At 49.2% G+C, this 24,874-nt stretch overlaps 1 protein-coding gene across 3 annotated transcripts; it reads left to right on the top strand.

Moving 5' to 3' along the window:
* Positions 1-285: 285 nt before the first annotated feature.
* On the top strand, positions 286-23,021 carry EIF4ENIF1 (eukaryotic translation initiation factor 4E nuclear import factor 1). 3 transcript variants are annotated; one of them, XM_066609762.1, is made up of 19 exons: positions 286-301; positions 735-852; positions 3,392-3,465; positions 4,561-4,688; positions 5,320-5,606; positions 7,001-7,199; positions 7,980-8,155; positions 10,073-10,208; positions 10,401-10,580; positions 12,713-12,942; positions 14,560-14,631; positions 15,138-15,327; positions 15,677-15,756; positions 16,605-16,744; positions 18,363-18,456; positions 18,859-18,970; positions 19,561-19,905; positions 20,704-20,868; positions 22,248-23,021. In XM_066609762.1, the coding sequence occupies exons 2-19, from the start codon at positions 754-756 to the stop codon at positions 22,466-22,468; spliced, it is 2,928 nt and encodes a 975-aa protein (XP_066465859.1). In that variant the 5' UTR covers positions 286-301; positions 735-753; the 3' UTR covers positions 22,469-23,021. The 3 variants fall into 3 exon arrangements, with proteins under 3 accessions (XP_066465859.1, XP_066465860.1, XP_066465858.1); XM_066609763.1 differs by having other exon boundaries at positions 15,135-15,327; positions 19,621-19,905; XM_066609761.1 differs by having other exon boundaries at positions 15,135-15,327.
* The last annotated feature ends 1,853 nt before the right edge of the window (positions 23,022-24,874 follow it).

The following is a 24,874-nucleotide window of genomic DNA, read 5'->3' as shown; positions in this document are numbered from 1 at the left end:
CCGCGGCGTCGGTGGTGGAGGGGAGGGGCGCCGTTCTGGGCCGCGTCTCGCTGCTCGCGCCCTCTCCCAGTCAGGCCCCTGCCTCCGAGGGCTGCCGGTCCGCGCGCGTGCCTGGAGGCCTCGGCGGGCGGGTGGGCGGGCGCGCGGGGCGCGCTCCCTGGGCGCGTGCGCGGAGGCGCTACTAAAGGGAAGGGGCGGCCCCGAAGGCGCCGGTGACGGCGGGGACGGGCGGGAGGGGCAGCGGAGGCTCCGGGCTCTGAGGGCGGCGGCGGCGGCGGCGGCGGCGGCGGCGGCCTGGCAGGTGAGGACCGCTGAGTCACCGGGGCGCCCCGTAGGCACGACAGCCCTGCCAGGTGGGCGCGCCTCGCCGGGGCCTCCCCTCCGTGAGGGTCGCGCCCCGCTCCGCCCCAGGCACGGCCGGGAGCGGCCTCGCCGGAGCCCCTGCGGAGGGAGCCCGGCCGGGGCCGAGGCCGGAGAGCGCTGCCCGGCTCCGGGCCCAGCGGGGGCGCTCTGCCGCCCGGCGCCTTCGCGTGCGCCTCCGCGCCGGGCTCCTGCACGGGCTTCGCCCTCCCCCGGCGGCTCCCCTGCTCCCGAGTAGACTTGCGCGCTGGGCGGGGGAGGGAGTCCGGCCTGCCGGAGCAGCTGCCGCGTTGGAAGGCGGTGGGCTGCCGGGCCGGCCGGCAGCAGGTCCTGCCGAGCAGTGGAGGCGAAGCTGTTGCTTTTGTCTTGCGCAGGCGGAGGCCTCCGGGCGCCATGGACGAGAAGGGGGGGCCCGCGCAGGCCCTGAACGGCGACGCCTCCCTCGACGCGGGCAGGCTCGGCGCGCTGAAGTTCCCCCATCGCTACACGAAGGTAGTTGCTGCAGCTCCTCGCCCGCCGCGCGCGCTCCTGGCCACTCGGAGGCTGTTCTGCCAGTCCGGTCTGGAGGTGCCTCCGGTGGCCTTTGACCTGCCCTGCTGCTCGGCCAGTGGTCAGGCGCTGCGGGGCTCCAAAACCTCCTTGGCAGAAGCGTCCAGCAGCCTTCAGCCAAGTGCAGTTGAAACTGGAGTTCCCTCCAGGTCGGAAACTGCTCCTGTCCTCTGCTGCTTTCGTTCCGCACTCGGTGTGGTGCCACTCTGAGTTTTGGCTTCACCCTGTTCCTTGGAACTGGCTCCTCACACACAGCCTAACGTCCCAATCCCCCCCCCCCATCCTTGGGTCAGCAGGGGCCCAGTGGGGAGACTGAATGAGTGGCAGGAGCTCCTCTTCCAGTGCTGCTCAAGAGCATCTGTCTGCTCCCCCTTGTCTTTCCTGCAAAGGGTGCGCATCCTAGAGAAATGTGAGGTGGGGCGCTTTGTGTGTGGCCTTCTGCTCCAGCCTCCCCAAACCTGCAGCTAAGGCTGGTGGTGTTGAAGCAGGAAGGAAAATGACGTGCTTTAGTAATGTTGTAAAATTGAAGTGAGTTACTTGTATGGACTTCCATTGTTTACTTCAGAACGGATTAAACTCTTAACATAAAAAAGTAGTGCAGAAGACAGCCTGAATGGTTGAGTGCTGCCTAAAACTTAAAAGCCTAGTACAGCCATTTACAGGCATTGTAGCATGGCACACTGGTGTGTCATGAATGGTCTGCAGGTGTGCTACAGGAGTTTGGGGGCCCCATTTATTATTGGGGTATTTGGGAGATGTGAGCCCCCCACCAACAGCATGGTGTGCCTTGTCAATTTAAGTACTTGTCAGTGTGCCATGAGACCAAAAAGGAATCATTGGTCTAGTAGCACCAAATAAAAATGACAGGGAGTAACCAGCTTAGATATGCTGCTGCTGCTGCTGCTAGAAAACCTAGTTTGCTTCTGCAGAGCACTAATCCAGTGATCATTGGAAGAGGTTTTTTTAAAATGTGTTTACATTAGCAGTTTTTTTCCCCCAAGGAGGCAAAGTGCAGAAAGTGAGGTTGCATGTTTTTATTCCAAGGATGCATCTTTACAAATTATATTTGTTTAAAAATGTGTTAGTGTCAGCAGATGTAGCCATAGTCATTACCCTGGTACTCCCCCCCTTCCAGGCCACTTTAAAATTTTTATCAATTTCCTAGTTTACTTTTACAGACTTTAGATTTCTATATTTTACAAAAATTAGCTGTGTAGAAAGCAGCATTAGCAGTGGAAAAAAAAAAGTATGTTTAGCCATTGGGTGTCTGCAGTTGTCTGGTGAGAAGTTAACACCCTGGGTGTGCTAGGAGTGTAACAGTAGCTTGCATTCCTGACACCTGCCTGTGAATTTCTTGCCTTCTCAGGTGGAAGTCCTTATGAAAGAAGGTCCCATTGGAATCAATGGGACTTATCTCCACTCTGGTAGATTGGGACTTCTGGAAAATTAAGAGTAGTTTTGGTCAAATCCTGTTTGGTGTCATGGCTTATGCCGTGTCTGGGCTTTCAAGCAGAAGGTCTACAAATCTAAGCTATGATAGAAGTGTGGTTATTGGGCTTGGCCAGAGAGACTAAAATAACATGCTTGGTGGTTGACCCCATTCTTGAGGAGTATTCAGTGTTCCGTCTCAGTAGTATTTTCAGGTAAGACTGAGCAAGAACCTTCTCTGGAAACCTGAGGAGCTACTGCTGGTCAGTAGGCAATACTGCCCTCCTTATCCATGGGTTTGACTTGGTGCAGGTGCTGACCCTGTGACTGGAGGACCTCAAGAACCTCCCAGATCTTCTGGTTGCATCTGGGAGGTGTTCTGAGACATGGGGAGGCTGCACGTTGCCTCCCCAGGCCTCCAAAGATGTCCCTGCAGATTCCATTATCCACAGATATTGGTATCCACGGGGGGAGGGGGGGCTGCTGTGGATACTGAGGGCCAACTTTACTAAGCTAGATAGACCAGTGTTCTAACACTATATAAAAATCTGAATCTAAAGCAGCTTCACGTATGCATTTGAAGCTGTAAAAATATATGAAAGTAGCATCCTCTAAAAGACTGGCGTGAGAGACTTTCAGCAGAAATCTACTTGAAATTATAGCACTGCTTTAAATCATGAATTAACTGCACTAAAATACTGGGAAAGGAGTCTTAAAAGATCAGTTGTCGTGCATAGCCTGTTGTATTGCTATCTGACATGATTTGTGTGAAACAATTGCAGATGTTAAGAATGTCTTTTATAAAGTATAGAGTCTTGCAGGAGATCCTAAAACCTACACTTGCACCTGTGACAGTATCTTTGCTATGATTCGAAATTCAGTCTGTAGCAGGAAGTATACGCCAAACAAGCTGAAGGAGTTTGAGTCGATGTAGAAGGTCCAATACTGGTGTAGCCACCTTGTCAGCTGAAACCCAGATTTCATGCAGTGTAAGAAATTCTTCTGCCTGTTGTAATTTAGGAAGCTCACATTATATATTTTTTACTTTCTCTAGGAAGAACTCTTGGACATCAAAGAACGTCCGCACTCAAAGCAGCGACCGCCATGTCTGTCTGAAAAATACGACAGGTATTTCTGCTATACCAACAATGTGCTGATGTCTGTGGAGGTCATTGTGCAATGTAGAGGCCTGCAGTGCTGCTCTGGCAAGCACTTGAAGGCTGTGCTAAATGCACTTGCTGCTGAGCTTGGCTTTTGATGACTCTTTCCATTCCAGTGTTAAGTTGGTGTTGGGGTAGCAGACCTATATGCGCACAATACTGTTACCACAATTAGCTTCAGTTGGACATTACACTGGACAGCCTTGCATCCCAGGCTGTGTTCAAGCTGGGCTATATTATCTAAACTATTCTGACTATTATCTTTGGTGGGAAGCCTTGCCTTTATAAGTGTCAAACTCCAGATGAACTTGGCAGCCTCAGTTGCAAGGTGTAAACTGCAATAGGCATAAATGGGGTTGGTCAAATGAATTTGAACAACGTAATTGAAGAAAGTGACAAATGGTTCTGGACTGCCTCCCTTACAAGGAAGGCTTTAGCATTTAGGGCTCTTCAGTCTAGAAAGAAGGCACTTGAAGGGGGGGTTATGGTTAAGACGTACAAATTATGCGTGGAATAGACTAGGTGAATAGAGAGACGTTCTCTTCCCAGAGAACTAGAACCAGGGGACAGTGGCTAACATTAACTGGGGAGGGGGAAGAAACAGACAAAAGGGAATACTTCTTTACCTGGCATGTAATCTCTGGCATGGGTTCCCAAACTTTTTAAAGGCCTGATTTGTAAATACCAAGGAGTGTGGCTATAGTGGTGATTGGGAATGGTTATTGGGCAGCAGTGCTTCCCCCCAGTAGCAACTTGTTTAACCCTTGATGCACGTAACCTAATCTATCCTGTCCTATCCTAATCTAGCAGTTTCGTGACCCAACAAAATGGGTCATGACCCAGGTTTGGAACCACTGATGTATGGAACTCACTGCCACAGGATATTGTGATGGTGTCTGGTCTAGAAGCTTTGAAAAGGGAATTGGACAGATTGATGGATGAAAAGTCCATCACAGATGAATAGATCCCAGCCAAAGATCACTAATTTTTGTCTGTATCTGAATCAAAAGAAGTTTGGAGTGTGTAGTTGGTCTGGAGCTAATGTGACTTTGTGATGTTGCAGTGATGGAGTTTGGGACCCTGAAAAATGGCATGCGTCGCTGTATCCTAATTCTGGAAGAGCGTCACCAGTGGAAGGCCTTAAAAAAGACTTGGATTCAGATCGGGCTTCCATCGTGCGCAGGATAGTAGGTGAGCATCGTAAAGGCCATCTGGGTGCGACCAGGCTGCTTCCATAGAATGTTGCATAGTCGTGCTGGGCTGCCTGTTCAGGGAGTTTGCATTCTGAACTCTTGCTTAAAAACTCCTTTGAGAAGTGGAATATAACCAGGAAGAAACAGGCTTGCTGCTGATTCAGTTGAGTGCCTCAGGCTTCATTAGGAGGTTGCCTTTTATATTGGGATACAAGTGACTTCTGTAACAAACTTGTGTTTCTGATGCAGTAGTAGTCATACAATGGGTCCTCCTTATCCACGGGTTCAGTACTTGCGAATTGGACTGTGCTGATCCACACTGGAGGCCCTTACTTGTCCTCTCAGATGCAGCCGGAAGATGCTTCTGGTCACATCTGGGAGGTCCTCTGAGGGCTTTCTGCGGATTTAATTATCCATGGAAATGGGTATCTGCGGAGGGTCTTGGAACCGATCCCCTATAGATGCAGAGGGCCCACCATGCATATGTTCAGGTTGCTTAAAACAGACTTGTGGTTCCACACCATATGGTTTTTATACTAAACGTTTACAAGAATTTATTTTCCTAATTTGCTTTCAAGAACAGATTTTCAGCATGCAGAATGTAGTGAAACTTCTCTGCCCATCTGCAGATCCCAGGGAGCGGCTAAAAGAAGATGACTTGGATGTTGTGCTGAGCCCACAGAGGCGAAGCTTTGGTGGGGGCTGCCATGTGACTGCTGCTGTTGGCTCGCGGCGAGCGGGGAGTCCACTGGAGAAGGAGAGCGACTGTGTCAGGGTCATTGGTGGACGCCGGATTGGCAGCGGAAGAATCATCTCTGCACGGAACTTTGATAAGGACCACAGAGGTGGTGAAAAGGACTCGAGAGATGCGAGAGACAGAGACCGTGACAGGGAGTACAAAGACAAGCGTTTCAGGGTTAGTTCTTAAAACTGAAGTGGCAAGGCAGATGTTGTTTGGCAGTCTGTACCATTTTTGAACAGCTTCTTAAGCAGAGATGGTAACTTCTAGGTACCTCTGTTTCAGATCTAAGAACAAAGTAGGTTATGTGCTGCATGAACACAAGGCAAGGTAGTTTCCGGGGGGGGGGTGGAATCTGGGAACTAGGAAGGCTGTTCTAGGCACTGAATTACTCTAAAGCTGGATCTGTGTTTTGGCTTCACAGAGCTGGTCTGAATTGTAGGCTCAGAAATTCCACCTGGTTATAGTTTATTTACTGTTTCTATCCTGCTTTTCTCCCTGAAGGGATCCAAGGCAGCTTACAGCATAAATCACAATTGGGACAAATTCTAACATTAGAACCATCACAGTTAAGAACATCTTAGAAAACAGCAATAGGACATTGATAGAGTCAAAAGAGCATCAGCAGCAATTGTATAAAACCTCAAGTCTGTAAAAACCAGATGTTAAAAAAAATGTAAAGGTGTTAAAGACCAAGAACTCAGAAGGTTTGTCTGAAAAGACGTGTTGTTAGGCCACGCCGGACCGTTTCCAGGGAGGGAGCTGTTTGTAAATCAAGGGGAGTTCCATAATGTTGCTGCCACTACTGAGAACACATTTCAATAATCTAACCTTGATGTCACCATGGCATGGATTGCCGTGGCCTGGTCTGCATGATCCAGGTACCACCGCAGCTGGTGCACCAGCCAAAGCTGAGTAAAGTCCCCCCTAGCTACAGCTGCCACCTGGAAATCTAGGAGCAGGACCCCCAAGCTGAGAACCTGCTTACCTCATTCAGTGCAGGACTACATGCCAGCACCTGCATTGAGGATTTCCATACCAGGAGAACCTCTGTCTTATCAGAGTTTAATTTCAGCTTGTTAGCCCAAATCCAGATCCCCACTGCCTCCAGACAGTGCTCCAGGACCCCAACCACTACCCTGGAATCTGGAGGAAAGGAGAGAGAGAGCTGGGTGTCATCAGCATATTGATGGCACCCCACTCTAAATTCCCTGATAACTTCTCCCAGTTGTTTCATGTAGATGTTAAGCAGTTCCATTATGGTCAGTTGACGGTGCTGTACTTTGAATGCCTTGCAGGTTCAGGAGATGGTAACTCTCTGTGGTCTGGTCCCCCATCTCTTGCCCCAGCATCTTGTAAACTCTCCAGCTTGTTTGACTTTGTATAGTTAAAACTTTGAATGTAGTCTCTCAACTGCTGAAATGTTCAGAGATACCAGAAGTGGTGTAAGTTCCACCTTTTTAGGAATTTGAGGCATTATTGCAACAGACTTTTTACAAACCCTGGTGTCAATGTGTAACAGGTTGAATTGAGAACTTGGTGTGTTTTTTTGTCATCCTTTAAAACTTCAGAGAGAGTTCGGAGACAGCAAGCGTGTCTTTGGGGAACGCCGAAGAAACGACTCTTACACAGAGGAGGAGCCGGAATGGTTTTCTGCAGGCCCCACAAGTCAGTCAGAAACCATTGAACTTACTGGTTTTGACGATAAAATCCTAGAGGAAGAGCACAGACGGAAGCGGACAAGGCGGCGCCCAGCCTCTCTGAAAGAAGGTACTTGGCAGTGAGAACCCTTTATCTTGATAAGGAATGGCAGTAGCTGGCCTGAGCAGCTATTAAGCCTCTGATTTGGTCACTAGGAATTCAAATTTGTGTTAAAGTGGGGCTAGACTGCAATCTCTCTAATTAAGGCCAGTTTTCTGGTTTGGAGTCCTAGGTACAAGAAGTGTCTTCCTTCCTATGGCGCAAGCTTGGAGGGGATTCTGTGTGTAGGAAAGATTGGGTCTGTCTTCTACTGTGGAAGGCTGCTGGCCAAACCTTTGCTAGCAACATAGTGAGCAGGGTGACAAATATAACCTGAGCAGGTGACACAGGTGGCCAGTGGCTGTTACCTTGAGCCTAGAAGGCCAGCCTCCATCACAAGTCTAGCAAAGGCTGATGGTTCTCTGTGAGAGCCTCCCCCACAGGATAGCTGCACTCCTAATTAATTTCTGTTCTTGCCTTGAGGACTGTATGGATAGATGGCCAGTTCTGTTAAAATATGGCATCCAGAAGGAGGCAGGTGTGGACAATTAAACATCTCCAGTCTTTGCTCCACTTGGGCAATAAAGTGTTCTGTAGCTTAGTGTTACTAAAATGTGGCTTATAATACCACCAGTCTTCACCTTGCCTATCTCTTTGTTCTTTGGATCAGCTCTGAAACCTCATATTCATGAGTTTTGCTGTTTTGGTTAAATGTGAATGAAATGTAAGTGGATTAGGGGTGTGTCAGGAGTGACTTTGAAACTGACTGAAGTAGCATCGAACTTGGCTTTATTACCCCCCCATCACCAGGAATCGAATGCAATGGTGGTGTGGTGGAAGAGGAGGAAGCGCAGGCTGTCCTTGGTCAGGAAACAGCAGCTGACCAGGAAGTCCCCAGAGAAGCAGTCCTTCCAGAACCAGCTCCGGGAGAGTTTGACTTCAATGAGTTCTTCAACCTGGACAAGAGTGTTCCAGGCTTGGCTTCGGTGAGTGTTTAGAGAGCTTGTTCTGCAGTAGCTGCCATTTTAATCTAGTGTGCACCTTCCTTGATAACAGGCATGCCTGTGGTCTTAATCTGTGGCAGATTTGGACAGATACATCAATAGACACGAACATGGGATGTTTCAAGGCACCCCTTCTGTAATTTGCATGTATTTCTTCCTTTCCTTTCTGGGTGTTGTTGCTTTATTTTGTGTCTGGTGGAGGTTGCTTGTGGCTCTGAATTATCTAGACCAGGGTTTCTCAAACTTTGAGGGAGCTTTACTCCCTCAGTAAGTTCTTGTGGGGGAGGAGCTAGGGCAAGGGGGGGTGCTTGTGACTTACTTGGCATGGTGTAGGGCTGCATCAGGCAGCAGGAGGTGCGGGGAGCCCTGCGCAGCCCTCCACAGCACTCCCCAAGGCTTGGAACCTGCAATAGAACGGGCACAAAGCACTTCCATTTTGCAGGAGGTGCTTTGTGCCAGCTTCTGTTGCAGGTTCCAAGCCTTGGGGAGTACTGCACAGGGCTCCCCACACCTCCTGCAGCTTGATGCAGCCCTGCACCATGCCAAGTAAGTCACAAGCACCCCCCCTCACTCCCCTTAGAGGCACAATCCTGGGCATTGCGACACTGCCTCCCTCCCCTTCCCCTGCCCCTTAAAGGGACCCACTAGGTGGGTGGTGAACCAGTTTCAGCTGGTTCCCCATTCATGTCAGTGTTTTATTTTTATAGGTGATGCTCCTATGGTATGTGACTGCATTTGGGGAAATGTTACAGAGCTGTACTTTGAACAGGCTCCTAAGTATGTGCTTTTAACAGTGATGGTGGGGCTTACTCCTGGGTGAATATGGATAGGATTGCAGCCTTTGGGATGTTTGGGGAACTTTTTTAAACAGGTCAGCAACTGCGTAGAAAGGTTAGGAGGGTTTTGCTTTATTTTAAATAAATTGTTAAACATAAACTCTAAATTTTCTTAATTAGACTTGATTTTGTTGCATGGGGGATGCTAAAAATTTTCCTGCTTGATTATGTCGCTTCCAGTGGGTCCCAACAGATTGTCATTCTAAAAAGTGGGTCTTGGTGCTAAAATGTTTAAGAATAACTGATCTAGACTATTGGGTGATCCTTTTGAGTGGAAAAGTGGGCCATAAATACTACAGCAGACAATGGCTGTGGAGCGTAGTTCATGGTTAAAGGGGAGTAAAAAAACCTATTTGAATTTTCTATAGGTGCTCAAACTGGTTTAAGAGTTCACGGAGTTTCACTCCTGGGGTGGGTCTTAGTTGTCTCTGAAGTTCCCGGAAGAACAGCGTGAGCGTTAAGGCCTTTCCTTTGGGGAAAGCTGAGCAGCACTCTGAAATTTGTTGTACCACAGAAAACACTGATGTTGGGACTAGGCCAGCACACTTCCATAATAAGCCTTAAATTCATCTTGCATTCAGGTCAAGAGTGTCTCCTTTTCTTATAGGAGAGCATGAAATTGTAGTGTGACTACTTCATGGAGAAGCAACAAATTATTCAATTGTCAGGACAATGTTATGTCTCACCTTAGCAGATAAACCTACAGAACACTTTGGAAGACAGTGTTGGTGAGATTGTAGGTGTCATGGAAGGCAGGCTGTCCGTTGCACAGCCAGAGTCTGGGTTTAGTGTGGCAGAAATGGGTACATCTGCCAACTGTTCAAGCAAGAGTTTGGTGCAAGGAGAGGCCCTTCCTGTGTACACAGCAAAATTCTTTGGTCTGATTTTTCCAGAAATGTGGAAAAACCACCTGTTGCTTCCTGTTTTGTAAAAACTGTACCTTAAAGCCTTCAGGTAGTTAGAATCTTCTGGTTCAGAAGGTTGGATTCCAGAACTGCTGCTATTTGTAGCAATGGTGTCCATTCAGGTTGCTGAAATGTTCTTCCTTCCCTCTGTGATACAGATGATAGAAGATGTGCTGGGGGAAGGCTCCGTCTCATCCAGCAGGTTCAGTCGCTGGTTCTCAAATCGTAGCCGGTCTGGAAGCCGTTCAAGTAGCCTTAGATCCACACCCCATGAAGAGCTGGAGAGGCTGGCAGGTAATCGGTTCTTGTGCTCTTAGTAACCAAGTTAGCTGTGGGGCTCCAACTTACGGTTGCTTGCCTCCACTTCTGAAGCAAAGCTCATATCTCCTTCAAGGCTAGCATAGGGCATGTATCTCTCTGTTCCTCCTGAGTTGTTTGTTGGTTTTCCTGCCCAGGCAGTCGTCCTCCTGGTTTTTGCCATTTCAGGTCTAGAGCAAGGCATTCTGTCACCTGGCCAGAACTCTGGAAACTACTTTGCACCCATTCCTCTGGAAGACCACTCTGAAAATAAAGTGGACATCTTAGAGATGCTACAGAAAGCCAAAGTGGATTTAAAACCCCTCCTCTCGAGTCTCTCAGCCAACAAGGAGAAGCTGAGAGAGAGCAGTAAGTCTTCCCTTCCGCTCTTGTGATGTCCAGCCTTGGACAAGAAGTACTCAAGTGCCAAGCTTTGGCTCTCAGACAGGAAGGGGCTGTGGTTTACACCTCTGGAAAAGCCATGATGCTGCTGTCTGGCCCTTGTCCCATGGATGATGGCAGGTTTAACAGCTGGTGTTAAATGGAGCTCCAGGACCTTCCTGGCGCCTGCATCTGTTTTCCAAAATGGCAGATGATGCTGAAAACATCCAGTACTTTGAAGCTTGACACTTGAGCAGCGCTTGCCATGTGCAGTTCCCCAGTTTGCACCACAGCCCACCTGCCTCCGTAACTGATACAACACTTTCAGCAGCTAATCTAGGATAGGATAGCTTCTTTTGGTATCCCCATAAAACTGTCGCTTTAAAGAGCAAATTGGCTGGTACGTGAAATAATGGCCGTGCTGATGAGGGGGTCATTTGATGCTGTAACAGCAAGTTCTGCTGGACTTCATCTTGGCATTTCTGTTGGTTGGTTGGTTGGTTGGTTGATGGGACCTAAGCCCTTGAGTTGCATGTATAGAGAGAGACCTGCATGGATGATGTGGCTTCTGCATGTTGAAGAGGCTCCACCGCATGCCCTGCTGGATAGTCATGGGGTTTTGGCTTGGAATCTTTGCCTGAGAGGGGCGTATAGCAGGTACAGGCATAAAAAAAACCTGCAGGTTGCTTAAGAACTTGTCAACTTTGCACTGTGTGTGTGACCTTTATCAGGAGCAGCAGGACTGATGTTTCCAGGGACCAGGTGACAGGTGTCCAGTTAAGGGGTCCTTGCTGTAAGAGCGCCTACAAAATTGACACCATGCTCCATCCGAAATCTGTCCTGCTACTGCTTGCTGAATGTGTTGAAACGAGGGCACGAGCAAATAGTGCTCAGATGCTGACGCAGCCGCAGTGCAGTCTTGAAGTGCCAAGTTGATTCTGTGGTGCCTAAAGGAAAAGGCAGCTCCTGCTCTGCAGAGACTTGCTTGCTTCCAAAGACTATCTTAATGCCAACATTTCTGAACTAGAAGCCCCAGGTTGCTCTGTGTCAAGGTGCTTCTGGGCTTCACCACCTGTTTCCTGGCTAGATGGATGGTTTCCACCATCATCTGCCTGGTGTACAGAGCATTATTTCTAGACAACATTTGCCTAGTGGTCTTGCACAATCTGCAGCTGGAGTCCTGGCAGGACTCCTAGTGCCAACCACACATGCTGTGTCCTGGTCAACTATTCTCCTGTCTCCGTGGCAGAGGTGGGCAACGTGGAAACCACAACTCTGGAATGCAGCAGCTTTATAAAACCTTGCCTTGAATTTAGCCATTGGTCATTGTTGGGCTGTTGGGGGGGGGGAGGCTCAAATGGGACAGCGGGGCAGTCTTCTGTAAGCAGAACATCAGTTTCCAAGTTGCCAGCTCCTTCTAATCTGTCTGTGAAGAGGCCTCCACATGCTGCAGCAACCAGCTGGTCTGAGCAAGAGTCCTGGGACTGCTTTAGATGCCTGCCAAGCAGAGCTTTAAATAGTGAGAGAACCATAATTTGATACCAAAGAGTGTTGTGTAGTCTCTGACCAACTGCTGCGAACTTCCAAGAACTGGATGGAAGAGATGGTCAAGATTCTACGTGCCAAGTGCCTTCCACAGCTTGCAGATTGTGCACTGCCCTTTTCTGCTCGAGGGCCCAACTGTCTCGTGCTGTACAGCTGCCCATCTCAGTGGGGCTTGCTCAGGAGAGCCTTCAATTGGATTGGGCCAGTAGTATTAGTAGCTGCCATGCTGCTCTTTTTTGGGGGGCACAGGCTGTCCTCAACAGAAGCCAGACTTGTATCTTTCACCTTTGCCCCAGCTTTATCACTGATGCTTGGCTATAGAGAATCCCCAAATATCGCTGCATGAAGTACTGAGCCTTTGCTTGTTTGGTTTGCTTTCTAGTCTGAAATCCAAGTTTTCAACTTAAGCTATATCTTGAATCCTGTACTTGAGTCTTGCATGATTTTGGAACTGTGGATATGCAAACAGTGGTCTGGAACTAACTTCATATGTTTTAGGTGTTGCTGTTGGTGCTTTAGAGTCTTATTCTCTAAACGGTGCCTGATGCTAACCCTTTCCCCCTCCTGTTCCTCAGCACACTCGGGTGTTGTCCTTTCAGTGGAAGAAGTAGAAGCTGGGCTGAAAGGCCTGAAGGTGGATCAGGCGGGGAAAACGGCCACCCCCTTGATGGCTGAGCAGATGGAAGAGTCCCTGAGCATGACTGACTCCCAGCCGCCAAAGAAAGATGGAGACATGTCTGCCTTCAACAAGCTAGTCAGTACTATGAAGGCAAGTGGGACTCTGCCTTCACAGCCCAAAGTGAATGTAAGTACAGAACGTCTTGATAGTTTGGGGGGGGGGGAACGACGCAGAGCTATCCTTGCTGTGCATGCAGGAAGTGCCAGGCTCTGTCTCTGGCAGCATCTCCAAGGAGAACTGGAAAGACCCGAAGCTGTAAGGAGCCGCTGCTGCCATCAGTGTAGATCAGGGGTGGCCACCCGTTCAACTGTAGGGCTCCTGGCCCTTTAACAATTGTGTAAAGGGGATTGCACAAGTTTCTGGAGGAAAAATCCATTATGGGTTACAAGCCATGATGTGTATGTGCAACCTCCTGATTTTAGAAATGGGCTATATCTGATGCAAGGGAGGGCTCCAGGATGCAGGTCTCTTGTTACCTGGTGTGCTTCCTGGGGCATTTGGTGGGCTGCTGTGAGATACAGGAAGCTGGACTAGATGGGCCTATGATCCAGTGGGCCTGTTCTTATGTGTAGAGGAGGGAATATCAGCAAGTGCAGCTTGTTGTCTCACAGATAAGCTGTGCCTGTTGAAATTCCTCCACTACCCAATTGTTAAAGGTCCAGCAGCCCTAAAATTGAAAGGTTGGCCATCCCTGGTGTAGACAGTCCTAAGCTGGAGGGACTCTGAAGATCTGACTCTGCACAAGACAGCAGTCAAGGAGGAAGACAGACTTCCTCTTGGCTGAAAGGCCGGAGTATGTGAAAACTGCCTTCGCTTGGCAACTGAAGCTTAGCCATGTTCCATCAGCACTTTACATGTGCAGCAAGTACCAAGAACTGATTGCTCTAGTAGTGTGGCCTTGGGAGACCAGAAGGAGACGGCCTGAGCTTGTCAGGGCAGTTTTTTTCTGTGGTCTGCAGTAGGAGAAACGAGAGGCTTGAAGCTTATGATGATACCTCTCAAACTGCTGGGAAGAGGCTGATCTGAAGTCTGCTCTTGGAGCACTTTTTAGAATGGGGTTGCCAAGGGCACTGGTTCTGTGAGTGCATTATGGGGCTAGGTTTACCGCAGAACTGAGTAGGAAGTTGGAATGCTACTACTGGCAAACTTCCTTGAGCTGGTGATGTGGTTGTCAAGGCTGTGATGTCCGGAGTGGATCAGGCCTGTTTAGTGACAGAGTGAGCTGCTGCAGTTTAACCTGGCTGACAGAATCTCAGGCTTTAGTTGTGCAAGAACAATGGCTTATTTGGAGAGTCCTTCATAGGGTGGGGAGGTGGCAACGACGACTGACACTTATAAGGAATAGAAACTTGGCTGTTCTGGTTGGTATGCCACAGTTGGTTCCTTTTGCAGTCATTGCTGAATTGGGTTGGCTGCCACATGCACGCTCTGTGGGTAGATAATTGGCTGCATATCCAATCATGACTTTTCTATCCCATGTTTCAAATACTCTGCTCTTGTTGGATGTGGTTTGAGAAAGCTTTACTGGATCACAGGGGACTGTTGTGCTGGTTTATTTCTGGTATAGTCCAGGTTGAGGTCCGTCAGGCCATCCGTACTTGTCTGTTTTGCTGCCAGCAGCCTATTTCTGGGTCTGTGTGTAATGGACAAGTGGATAAATCTGGCTGCTTGGCACCTGCTTCTAGAGGTAGTGAAGGCATCGAAATGCTTGCCATGTATGTAAACGACAAGTTTCCCTTTCAGCAAACCTTGGAAAGCCACTTGATGTCTCCTCCTGAGGTGCCGGGCCGGACAGCAACAAAGAACATTTTGCAGGTAGAGTGAGGCTGCTTTCCTTGCTTGTGAGCTATTGGGGGGGGGGTGCACCTCTTGGCCCGAGGCCCTTGAAGAATATCTTGATGCTTCATCTAATGAAGAGTGAGCTAACAGCCTGCACATTGCAGGCAAGTGAATCGGCCTGGTGAGACAGGCCAGCTTGCCATGCTTGATGGCCAATGTCTTTTTCAGCGGCTCTGAGAGCTGTCGGATGACAAGTAGGTTGGTTTAACTAGCCTGACTGGGGCACAAATGGAATGGTGCTGCATACCAGCCTTGCAGATCCACCAAAGTCATAGCCTGACATGGCACAGCAGTGTGGCACAGCTACACATGTCCTCCTGGAGGCTGGTTTCCCTGGCACAGGCCACAGAGATTTCTGAAGAGACTGCTGCTTCTAATGTGTGCTGGGAGGAACAGGGCATTTCTGGGCTTGGAGCCATATGGAGGGGCTGTCACCAAATGACTGTCTAGTGTGTGTCTTGGCCTCTTTTCCTTGCAAGGAGATCCTGGGGCCGCCGGCAGGCAGACCTGCTTCGTCAAATGTCCTCGGTGGCTTGATGAGTGGCTTGGAGCCTGTGTCGACTCTCCTCGGCCAAAGAGCACCATCTCCCCCTCCCCCTCCAATTTCACAGATGTTTCCCACTCGGGCTGCTTCTGCTGACTATTTGAGGCATCAGATCCCCTCCCCAGTTGGTAAGAGTCTCTTCTGTAAATGCTTCCTGTTGGGCTGGCACAGAGACCTCTGGTAGGGGCTTGCTACTACTCCACTGGAGTCCCTTTTGTGTCTTGCTTCCTTCCTCGATATCTGCTATGGGTGAAAGTTCAAACCAAGACAAGTTTCTTGAATTACAGAGTAACATATTTCCCTGCCTCTCTACAGCTAGTAGTTTGGAGAGTTTGCAGTTCTGATCTGCAGCTGTAGGTGGTACTTACACAAGGGTAGCTCTAGCACTCTTGACCAGGAAGAAAGTTATCCTTTTCACCCTAAAGAATCCAAGAAGCTTGTGGTGAGCTTCATATTAAAGCTGCTCTCTCTTTGTAGGCTTTGGACCAGGCTCTCAGCAGTTGCTTGGTGATCCGTTTCAGGGCATGCAGAAGTCGGTGAGTCCAGCTGCTGCACAGGTGAGTCAGAACAGCTTCTCTGACTAAGGTCTAAGCAGGAAGCATTGTGTAGTGAGCAGGTTGGTAGTCCTGCCTCACTGCTAGATGTGTGAGGATGAGTGGGCTTGGGTATTCAGTAGAACGGTGTTGCTGCCAACGGCACATGCTCACGGCAAGCATTTCCTGAAGAGATGGGATGCACTGCAATGGCAGGAAAGCACCAAAGACTCCCTTGCATGTTTGTGGTTCTAGATTAGGTGGACTATAATACCCCAGACTCGACAGAGTCCAGGAAATCAGAGGGCCAGGTAACAAGACTGGAGACCTTCGTGTGCCTCCTGGGAAGTCCTGAAAGAGGCCTGCAATGTCCCTGCACCCTTTGTAGCACTGCTTGCTTAGCAGGGATGCCAAGCAGCTGGGAGACCTTGGCTTACAGCTTGCTTGCTACGGGCAGAGCAGAGGTGGGATCTGAGGAACATGTGCTGCGATTCTGTCCCTGAGAGGAGGATCTGTGTATTTCAGATGGGGCCTGACAGATAAGCTTGTGCAGAGCAGAGTTAAAGGGAAGAACAGGAAGTGGAAGAGATGGAAAGCGTCATTGGTTGCAGTGGGGTTGGCTCACTCCAAGTGACTGAAATGCAGCCTTTGTTGCACATGTGCCACTGTAGAATAGCTCCCCAGATCAGCCATGTGTGGTGGGAAACCTGCAGCATAACATAAGACGTTAGCCTCTTCGTAGCCCCTTGAAGGCTGCAGTCGTGTGACTGGCTCTGGCTGGCTATGATCAGGGTTGATGTTCCCCTGTGCAGTAATCAAGGGCCATCTTCAAGCTTCTGACCCATTTTTTAACTGAAACGCTCTTTATTTAGATGAGTCCCCTTGAGCTCCAGCACGTCGCTTTGGAAGGACTCTCGCTGCAGCATGACTTGGCCCTGCAGATGTCCAACTTCTACCAATCTGGCTTTGGCAAACTGCAGATGGACAAAAACAGAGATGGCTTCAGGAACAGGTGAGCCTGTGCTTTGGATCTGTGGTTGGAAAACGGACTGAGTAGGGGCTTTCTTTCTCTGACAAGGGGAGACTGGCACAGGAGCTGCCTCTTGGTAGCAGGCTTGGTCCCTAAGAGAAAGTCAAAAGCCATGCAACTGTTGTATGGTGCCAACCAAAAAGACACTCTCTGAAGTGATCCTTTGAGGAAGAAATGCAAAGGCAGACAGGCAGGGAAGAGGACCTCAAGAAGGCTACATGTTCTGCATCTTGAGAGGAGAGGAAAGCTGGGAAGTGGAGCTGTGCAGATTTTCTGGGCATCAGCCTTGCAAGACATGATGTGAGGAGGCACCCAGAGCTGCTGGGGGACTGGATGGCTGCACTCCTGTGTTTTACGAAGATGGTCCTAGCAGTTAAATGCATAGGAGTCGCATGGGTGGCATTTCTGACACCTGACACTTGAGTCTTGAGGTTGCCAGGGATCAGGCTGCGATGCTGTTTGTATGCGAAGCCCCAGCCTCTCGCTCTTCAGAAGTAAAGCCATCCAAGTACAGATCAAGCTCCTTGTTACAATTGTGTAGTCCATAGAAGCAGTTGCCTGTTTAATATCGGGTGAATTTAGCCTCCCTCGTGTTCTGCTTTCACAGTGGCATTGCGGTCCCTTCAGAGCAATCTGTAGACTGTAGTAGTTGGTCCCACCTGGAATACTGTGCCTAGTTCAGTGTGTGCAGTCTAGGGGATATTGACCAGCTGGAGTGTGTCCAGGGGAGGGACCTGGAGACCATGTCCTGCAAGGACAGGTTGAAGGAGTTGGGCATGTTTAGCTTGGAGAAGAGCTCAAGGGGTGACATGAGTGTCTGGGGGCTGTGATGTGGAAGACGGAAGACAACTGTCTTCTGATGAAATCCTGATAGTACGAACTGTTTGGCAGGGGAACAGTCGGCCTTGGACTCTCCATCTTTGGAGGTCTTTTGGCAGAGGCCAGATAGCTGCTGGGGTGTTGTACCTGTGGCCAGCCTGCTTTGGATGGGGTCTTGTAGGTCCTTTTCAACTCTGACTCTCTATGGAGAAATTGTTCTAAAGTAGACTTGCGCATGCAAAGGAGTGGTCCACCTCCCTTTTATGATAATTCTGGCCCAGTCCCCCACTGCCCACTGTTGTGCCAGTTTGTAGAGGCTCAAAGCATTGTGGGCCTGATTCTGTGCCCTGCCAGGAGAAATCCAGGGCATGTGACTATGACAGGAAATGTGTTCCTACTTGTTGCTTTCAGTGGCCCAAAACATTGGAATGCTTCCTCCTTTTAGTCACTCTGAAGCAGTTGCTTTGGGGAGAGAGTAAGTGGAGGCTGAATGTAGAGGCTGGATCTAGAGGCGTCCCACAGAGGTGCCTTCTACTTTCCCCTAAATCCAACCAGTCTTTTCCTCCTTTCACACTGAAAAACCTGAGTTTTCCACTTTTATCAGCTTTGCTGGCTCCATCCAGGTCAAACCAAGTTTTCATTGTGGTTGAGCAGTGAAAGAAAGTAGCCACAGTTGTGAGCACAGCGAGCTTGCCCCCACCTGCGGTTCCAAGATGCCCAAGGGCAGCCCAGGCAGGCTTTGACCGTGTCCTCTTTGTTAACATGGCTGACTCTCTTGTAGGCAGCAGCCACACATGACGAAATCTCCGGCGCCCCTGGGCCGCAGAGGGAGTGCATCCTCTCCTCCAGCCCCTATGGCTTCCATCACCAGCATGGTTAGTGCCAAGACACCCTACTCAAATCCCAGGGATGCCTGCAGTTGTTGGGGTGCCACCTTCCAGATAAGCTAAAATGGGGGAAGGGTTGTGTTAACTTCCATTTGTTGAACACACCAGGTGTATTGACTTATATGCTGCTTTTTCCCTGGTGCTGAAGGCAGTTCACATGATGAAAAGTTTGGATGGGGGTGTGTTTGGTTTCTGCATTTGACCTTTGAGCAGCTGTAGTGTCTTCCCTTCTTGAGTTCTACTCTCTTAAAATCTCTACACTGTCCAGACACTGCCTGGCCTCTATGGGGCCTTGTGGAATTGGCCACACTGAACTTGGGTTTTTGTGTCGGAAGGGCAAAAAACTCTTTGGACCCCAGATACTAACTTATTGGTGGCGTTTCTTTATAGCTGTCGCCTTCCTTTACTCCTACCTCAGTGATACGCAAGATGTATGAAAGCAAAGACAAAAGCAAAGATGAACCCAATCCTGTGAAACTGAAACCCAGTGAGAGAGATGAAGGTACTCAGGCTTGTCTTGTCAAGGAGACTTGTGAGTTGGTCAGTTGTCTAAAATGGAAGTGTCTAGACACACCTTCAACTCATTGATAGAGGTGTTTGAAGATGGTGGTGTATACCTTGCGCAGAAATAAGCCTGTTGTGATCAGTAATCCTGTCTTACTCATCAGAAACGAACACCTCTGTGCATTGACTGTACATGTCCTGCCCTCCTGATCTGAGCAGGATATTTTTGCTAGGAAACTGAAGGGCTTTTTTGGCCAGGAGACAGATTCAGAGCAGAGGTGGGGTGGAGTAGGGGATGGTGTCCGAAGTGGGGCAGGGAGGTGGGCACAACATTACTCCTTCAGTCATGAAGCTTAGTGCGCAGGGCCTTGAGCTGGTTGCACTCCGGGCCCATCTCTGGGCCAGTTTGGCTGAAAATCCACATAGCAAAAGAGAAAGGGGTGTGGTTGCTTCTCAGGGTGGCTGTAAAGAGAACCCCTTGCAGGAAGGGCAGGGTGCAAATGCAACTTCCGATGTTTGGCGTTGGGAGGAGCTCTAATTTCCTCACTCCTGAACACATTCTGATGGCTGTCTTGCATGCCTTCACAGAGAGCCATTTGCCGCTGAGGTCCGTAGAGCACATTGACCAAGAGAATGCTCCTGCTGTAGGTACCAAACTAGCATCACTGCAGCCCTCTGCCTATTCGACACCACTTTCTCAGACCAATCGTTGCACCAAAGAACTAGACTACAGGCCGAAGTCCACCGGGAGGAAGACCCCAACTATGGCTTCCCCGGTGCCAGGAGCACCTTTTCTCCGTCCAGTCCACCAGGTCCCCCTTGTTCCTCATGTTCCAATGGTACGGCCCACACATCAGCTGCCCCCAGGACTAGTGCAGAGAATGTTGGCTCAAGGTGTTCCTCCACAGCACCTCCCGCCCCTGCTGCAAGCAGGTACGTTTTAGTCGTATACTGGGCAGTAAGACACAGAGATTGAAGCAGTGGCATCACTAGGGCGGTGTGGACTGCACCAGGTGACACCCTTAGGCAGGTGGCACCACTACTGGCCAAAATTTTGGAAACCTTTTGGGAAAATCTGTTTTTATGAATACAGTCAAGTTGCATGCAATTGGAATGGTTATGCTGCAGAACGGGGAATTTGGTATTCCATCAAGCATGATGGCCAATTAATCAGAAAAGGAAAAAAACGACCTGCTGTCACAAAAAGTGGATTTTCCACTCAAAACAGATCAGTGAGCCTGACTGGTTCCCTGCTGTGCCAACACAACACCTCACTGGCTCTCGGAACAGTCAGGTGTCCATGAGTCAACTCTCATTTCCAGGTCTGAGAGCTTATACCAGAACTCTGATTCAGTGGTCTGAGTGATATCAAGTTGTCCACCAGTTTTTTGTTGGTGTCTGATTTGTTGGATGACATGTTCTATTGTATGAAAGTGAAGGGGGTGACACCCAACACTAGCAATGCCACTGCATTTAGGCCGTGTATGGTCTGGTGGGGAGAAGGTCCATCATGGGGGTGATGCAGTGAGCTTTTGCACCAAGTGACGTGAACCCTGGTGACGGCTCTGGATTGAAGCATTTAAGGGTGCAACTCCCAGTCTTGAAAGCCTGCCTGTCGCTTTCGAGCACTGCTGCTGGCCCCAAATCGTTGGAACGGGTGGGCTGGAAAGGTGGCCTCGTCTCCTGAAAGTGGTGGGTCATTTTGATAATGGTTTCCCTCTTTACAAACAGGTGTGATTCCTCCTGCAGTGGATTTGGCTCACTTGCAGGGCCTGTCTGCTCCCATCCTTGGTCAGCCTTGCTATCCACTGCCGACAGCCAGCCACCCTCTCTTGAACCCTCGTTCTGGGACATCCTTGCAGCTGGCCATGATGCAGCAGCAGTTGCAGAGATCAGGTGGGATAGCGTCACGTGGGGTGCTTTGAATACCTCGCCACTTTTTGCACTTGAGATTTCAATATTAACTGACTTGCAAGAGAAGAAATGAAATCTTAACAGCCTAAGTGGTCAGATCTGTTGTCACAATGAGCTGCCTTGCGCCTGGCAACAGGCATCATTAGTAGGTGGCAGCTGGTTAGTCATTCAACAGTTGGTTGTCTTGCATATTTAGTGAAGAACAGATTGTAACCATGTCACCATGAGATTAAAGTTACAAATAGGGGTAAATGTTTGGAAAAGGTTTCTCATAATTGTCTGCTTTGGGTGGGTTAGCAGTGTAGAACTGAACTGCTGTACAGGGAGTGAGCAGTTCTGTTCCAGCTGAGGTGGCGTTTGTCTAATTGTCCAATTAAATTGTGACTGGTTCCAAGGCATTTAGTATCTGGACACTTTAAAGAAATCCATTCAGGCCCCCTATCGCTGGATTTTAGGGCTGGGCCACTGACTAGTGCCAGATCCCATTCTGCCACTCTTCTTTCAGCATGGCTTGGGTTAACTTGGGCACTCTCGAGAATACCATACTGGCATCAATGGTATCTTGTGCAATTTTAAAATAGCTTATTTTAAGGTTTTAGTAGCTGACAAGTCTTCAGCAGTAGTCCAGTGAGGAATGCATGTCTAGATTGCCTAACTTTACTATAGTGGAAGCACAAAGGTGGGCGCAAACCCACCAGTAGCCCCTTGTGTGGGCTGGTTGCTGATATTCTTGGGAAGCATCTGGGCTGTGTGGCCCCTTGGCTGATCAAGCAAGGCCCTTCTGAAGCTGAGCAGGCATTTCATGTTTGAAATTGCATTGTATGGGTTTGTTCCACCGTATGAGATCCTGAGCCTGTCTGCTTTAAGTGTTGAAACATCTCACAATCCACACCAAGGGACTGAAATGGCAGGGCTCATTCCTGCCCTAGAGGTTCCCAGAATTTGGGAGTTGATCGGTATTGGGGAGGAGGGCTTGAGCTGCTGGTCAGTGAAAGCCCTCTACTCAAACAGGAGGAGCCATGTCATGCCTTTCTCCCTGATGCTGATTTAAGACACAGGTCTTGGGTAGCACTGTCTCTTCAGGGGGCATATGGACTATTTCTGCCCCAGACCAGAATGGCTGAAAAAGCAGATTCAAGCCAGCCTTGAACAACCTACACTACCTTCTGCAGTTTGACCAGCTGTGCTTGGACTTCGAGAAGCCAACCTTGCAGGAGCGCAGTGAACCTTGAGGTTGCCTGCTTTAGGAGTCCCCACTGCTCTTGCATAAGAGGCTGTGTGCGTGGGAGGGGGGTTCTTGTTCCCCTTCAAGCTGCTGAGTGTTGGACATCCAAGTCACAGGCTGCACCTCTCTCCCCTAGGCTCAAGCACCCAAGGATCTGCAGTTGCTGTGCAAGGCCTCCCTCAATCTCGGACTGGACTGCCTCATCATGTGCACTCCCCGCTTGACCATCGTGCCAACCAGCGCAGCGGCTCCCCTGTCGGGCTGGCAAAATGGTTTGGTTCGGATGTCTTGCAGCAGCCCCTCCCGTCTATGCCCTCCAAAGTGATCAGTGTGGATGAGTTGGAGTATCGGCAATGAGCCCGGGACCTGTGCCATTTGGTTAAACCCATCTCCTTGGGGCAATGTCCTCTTGTGCTTCACTGGTGTTTTGCGTTGGGGCGCTTTTGATTTTAGCATTTGCAAACTTCTTTGACTGCGAAGGCACATGGCACCAGTCCTGGCTTCTGTCCACATCAAGACTTGACTCTCATATGGACCGACCAGCGAACCCCGAAGAAACATGGATGCAAGACCGCCAGTTTGATTTCTGGAAGTATTGACCTTTTTCTTTTCTTTTCTTTTTTTTCTTGTAAGATGTGTGAATGAAGTGCTGGTATCCTCTTGGGGTAGAGGTGGCAGCAAAGGGTTCCTTGAGGAAATGAAATGTATAGACCCTTGTGTACAGACCAATGTATAAACATCTTTTTGTATATATATATCCACAGGATAGCTTTTTTTGAACCTATACAGCTGTACATAAGAGTAGCTGGTAAAAAAAGTTAAGCTTTAGTTTGTGTGCCTCTGGTTTGGATCTTTTCACTGTACATGTGGGACTTGTTTAAGATTAAAGGTGCATCTGTCAACTGAGTGAACAGGGTAGAGTTGCTTTTGCCTCTTGCTGTCTCCAAAGACTGTCCATGCCATTCATAGTCCTCTAGCATAGTGACAGTAGCTGAAGGACAGTGCATTTCTCTAAAAAGCAGTGGTTCTCAGAAAGTTTTAGAGGCCCTAGAGGCTGCTGCCTGATGATTTATTAATGCCAAGAGGTGTGGCTATAATGGTGATTGGGCAACAGTGCCGCACCCCCCAAGTAGCAGCTTATTTAACCTTTGATGCACGCAGCCTAATCTGTCAGTTTTGCAAACCACCAAAAATTGGGTCCCGAGCCCACAGTTTGAGAACCGCTGCTCTAAAGGAAATAAGCTTCAGGTGCCACTGAATTTGGAACCCCAAGGTGCCTCTGAAGCACTGATGGGAGCTGCCTTTTAGACATGGCCACCCCAGTCTTGGCACCTGCTTGACCTTATTGCAGGGTCAGCCAGTGAAAGTTGAGCACCTCTGAGTGGGTGCTGCTACTCACCTTCCCCCCTCCACTGGTGTTTCAGCCATAGTAGCTTGTTCTCTAACTGTACCCTTAGTCCCAAAACTAGAAAAATTAGCAGGCTGTTAAATACCCACTCCAGACATGTAGAACCCATGTGGGCTGTTGGTTTGGACTTCTTACAACAGTGTTAAGTATTAGCGGTCATTGCCCCATCTTTTTTTTATAAAGTGACAATTTTTCCCAAAACGCATTCCGTAAATAAAGTCAATCTAGGAGCTCCATCTCAGCTATCTATAAAAATCAAGGGGCTTGGCAGCTGCCTGCCCAACTACTGTTCTAGTTCTTGGAGAGGAAGCTGCCTTTGGAAGATGGTCCTTGGGCTACCTTAGCTCTCTTGCAGAGCAGAAGTTGAATCAGACATTTCCCTCATAGTGCTGCCTCACTCTTACTAGCTGTCAATGGAGGGCAGCATACAGTAAAAGGGGGTTCTACGGCTGTAGGGCATGGGTGCCCAAACCCGGCCCATGGGCAGATTTGATATGGCCTGTGGAGGGAAAAGCTTGACTGTTCTGGCCCCCTGCTGATGGGCCAGGAATGCAGAGCCTTGTGCAAAGATGCTTCTGCTGAGGAGGCTTCCCCAGAGTGCCCCAGCAGAGCAAGAGTGGGGGGGAGGGGGTGCAAACAAAAGTAACTTCTGCCTGATTCTCAACTCTCCAAAAATAAAACACACCACTTGGAAATCTGTGATAAGGAGTTACATTCAATACCCTGCTCAGTCTGCTGGCCAATTAGTGCTGTCTATCCACTGAAAGCATATTTCCTCTTCAAATTAATTTCTCAGATTACTCCCAGCTCATTACTCAATTGCTCTCCAACCCCTCCAAACAATTTCTCTGTCAATTCCCCCCCCCCCAGAATATTCTCTCCATATTCCTCCTTTGAAAAATTCTCCCAAAATTTTCCTTTTCAAAATCAGATGCCTCTTCCTTCTTGTACAAATCAATTTTACCTCCTGGTCTCTCAAATCCTTTTTCAAAATCTATTTCCCTCTTCCATCTTTAATGTATTTAAATTTATTTCTGGTCCTCAGCACTATCAGATATATGATGTGGCCATGTGTCTGCAAGTTTGAGACCTACTGTAGGATAAGTAGACCTATGTGCTGGCTCGTCTTGGCCACTTGAGGTTGTGGGATAGGCTGAAACAGCTACCACCTTTGATCCAGCATTACTCCTCCTGAAGTGACAAGGTTGGGTATAGGGGAAGCCAAGTGCCTGTTCCTGATTGGGTAAGAAGCTTGGCCCTTGAACACATTGCCTACTGTCCTGGAGGTGGACATCTGTTGGACAGACTGCTTGCCCAAACCCAGGTTTGATGAAGCAAATTTGCTGCTAGAGTCC

Source organism: Tiliqua scincoides, chromosome 14, assembly GCF_035046505.1.
Source record: "Tiliqua scincoides isolate rTilSci1 chromosome 14, rTilSci1.hap2, whole genome shotgun sequence".
In the NCBI taxonomy this organism is placed as follows: Eukaryota; Metazoa; Chordata; class Lepidosauria; order Squamata; family Scincidae; genus Tiliqua; species Tiliqua scincoides.
Note: the sequence above shows the minus strand (reverse complement) of the source record. Positions and strands in the feature narration are given on the sequence as shown.

Excerpts from the sequence above, each read along its gene's own strand:
- EIF4ENIF1 (XM_066609761.1), top strand. The coding sequence starts at position 754 with ATGGACGAGAAGGGGGGGCCCGCGCAGGCCCTGAACGGCGACGCCTCC. Across the intron at positions 10,581-12,712 it reads GGAGAAGCTGAGAGAGAGCA|CACACTCGGGTGTTGTCCTT; the intron begins GTAAGTCTTCCC and ends CCTGTTCCTCAG. Across the intron at positions 18,971-19,560 it reads ACCCAGTGAGAGAGATGAAG|AGAGCCATTTGCCGCTGAGG; the intron begins GTACTCAGGCTT and ends ATGCCTTCACAG.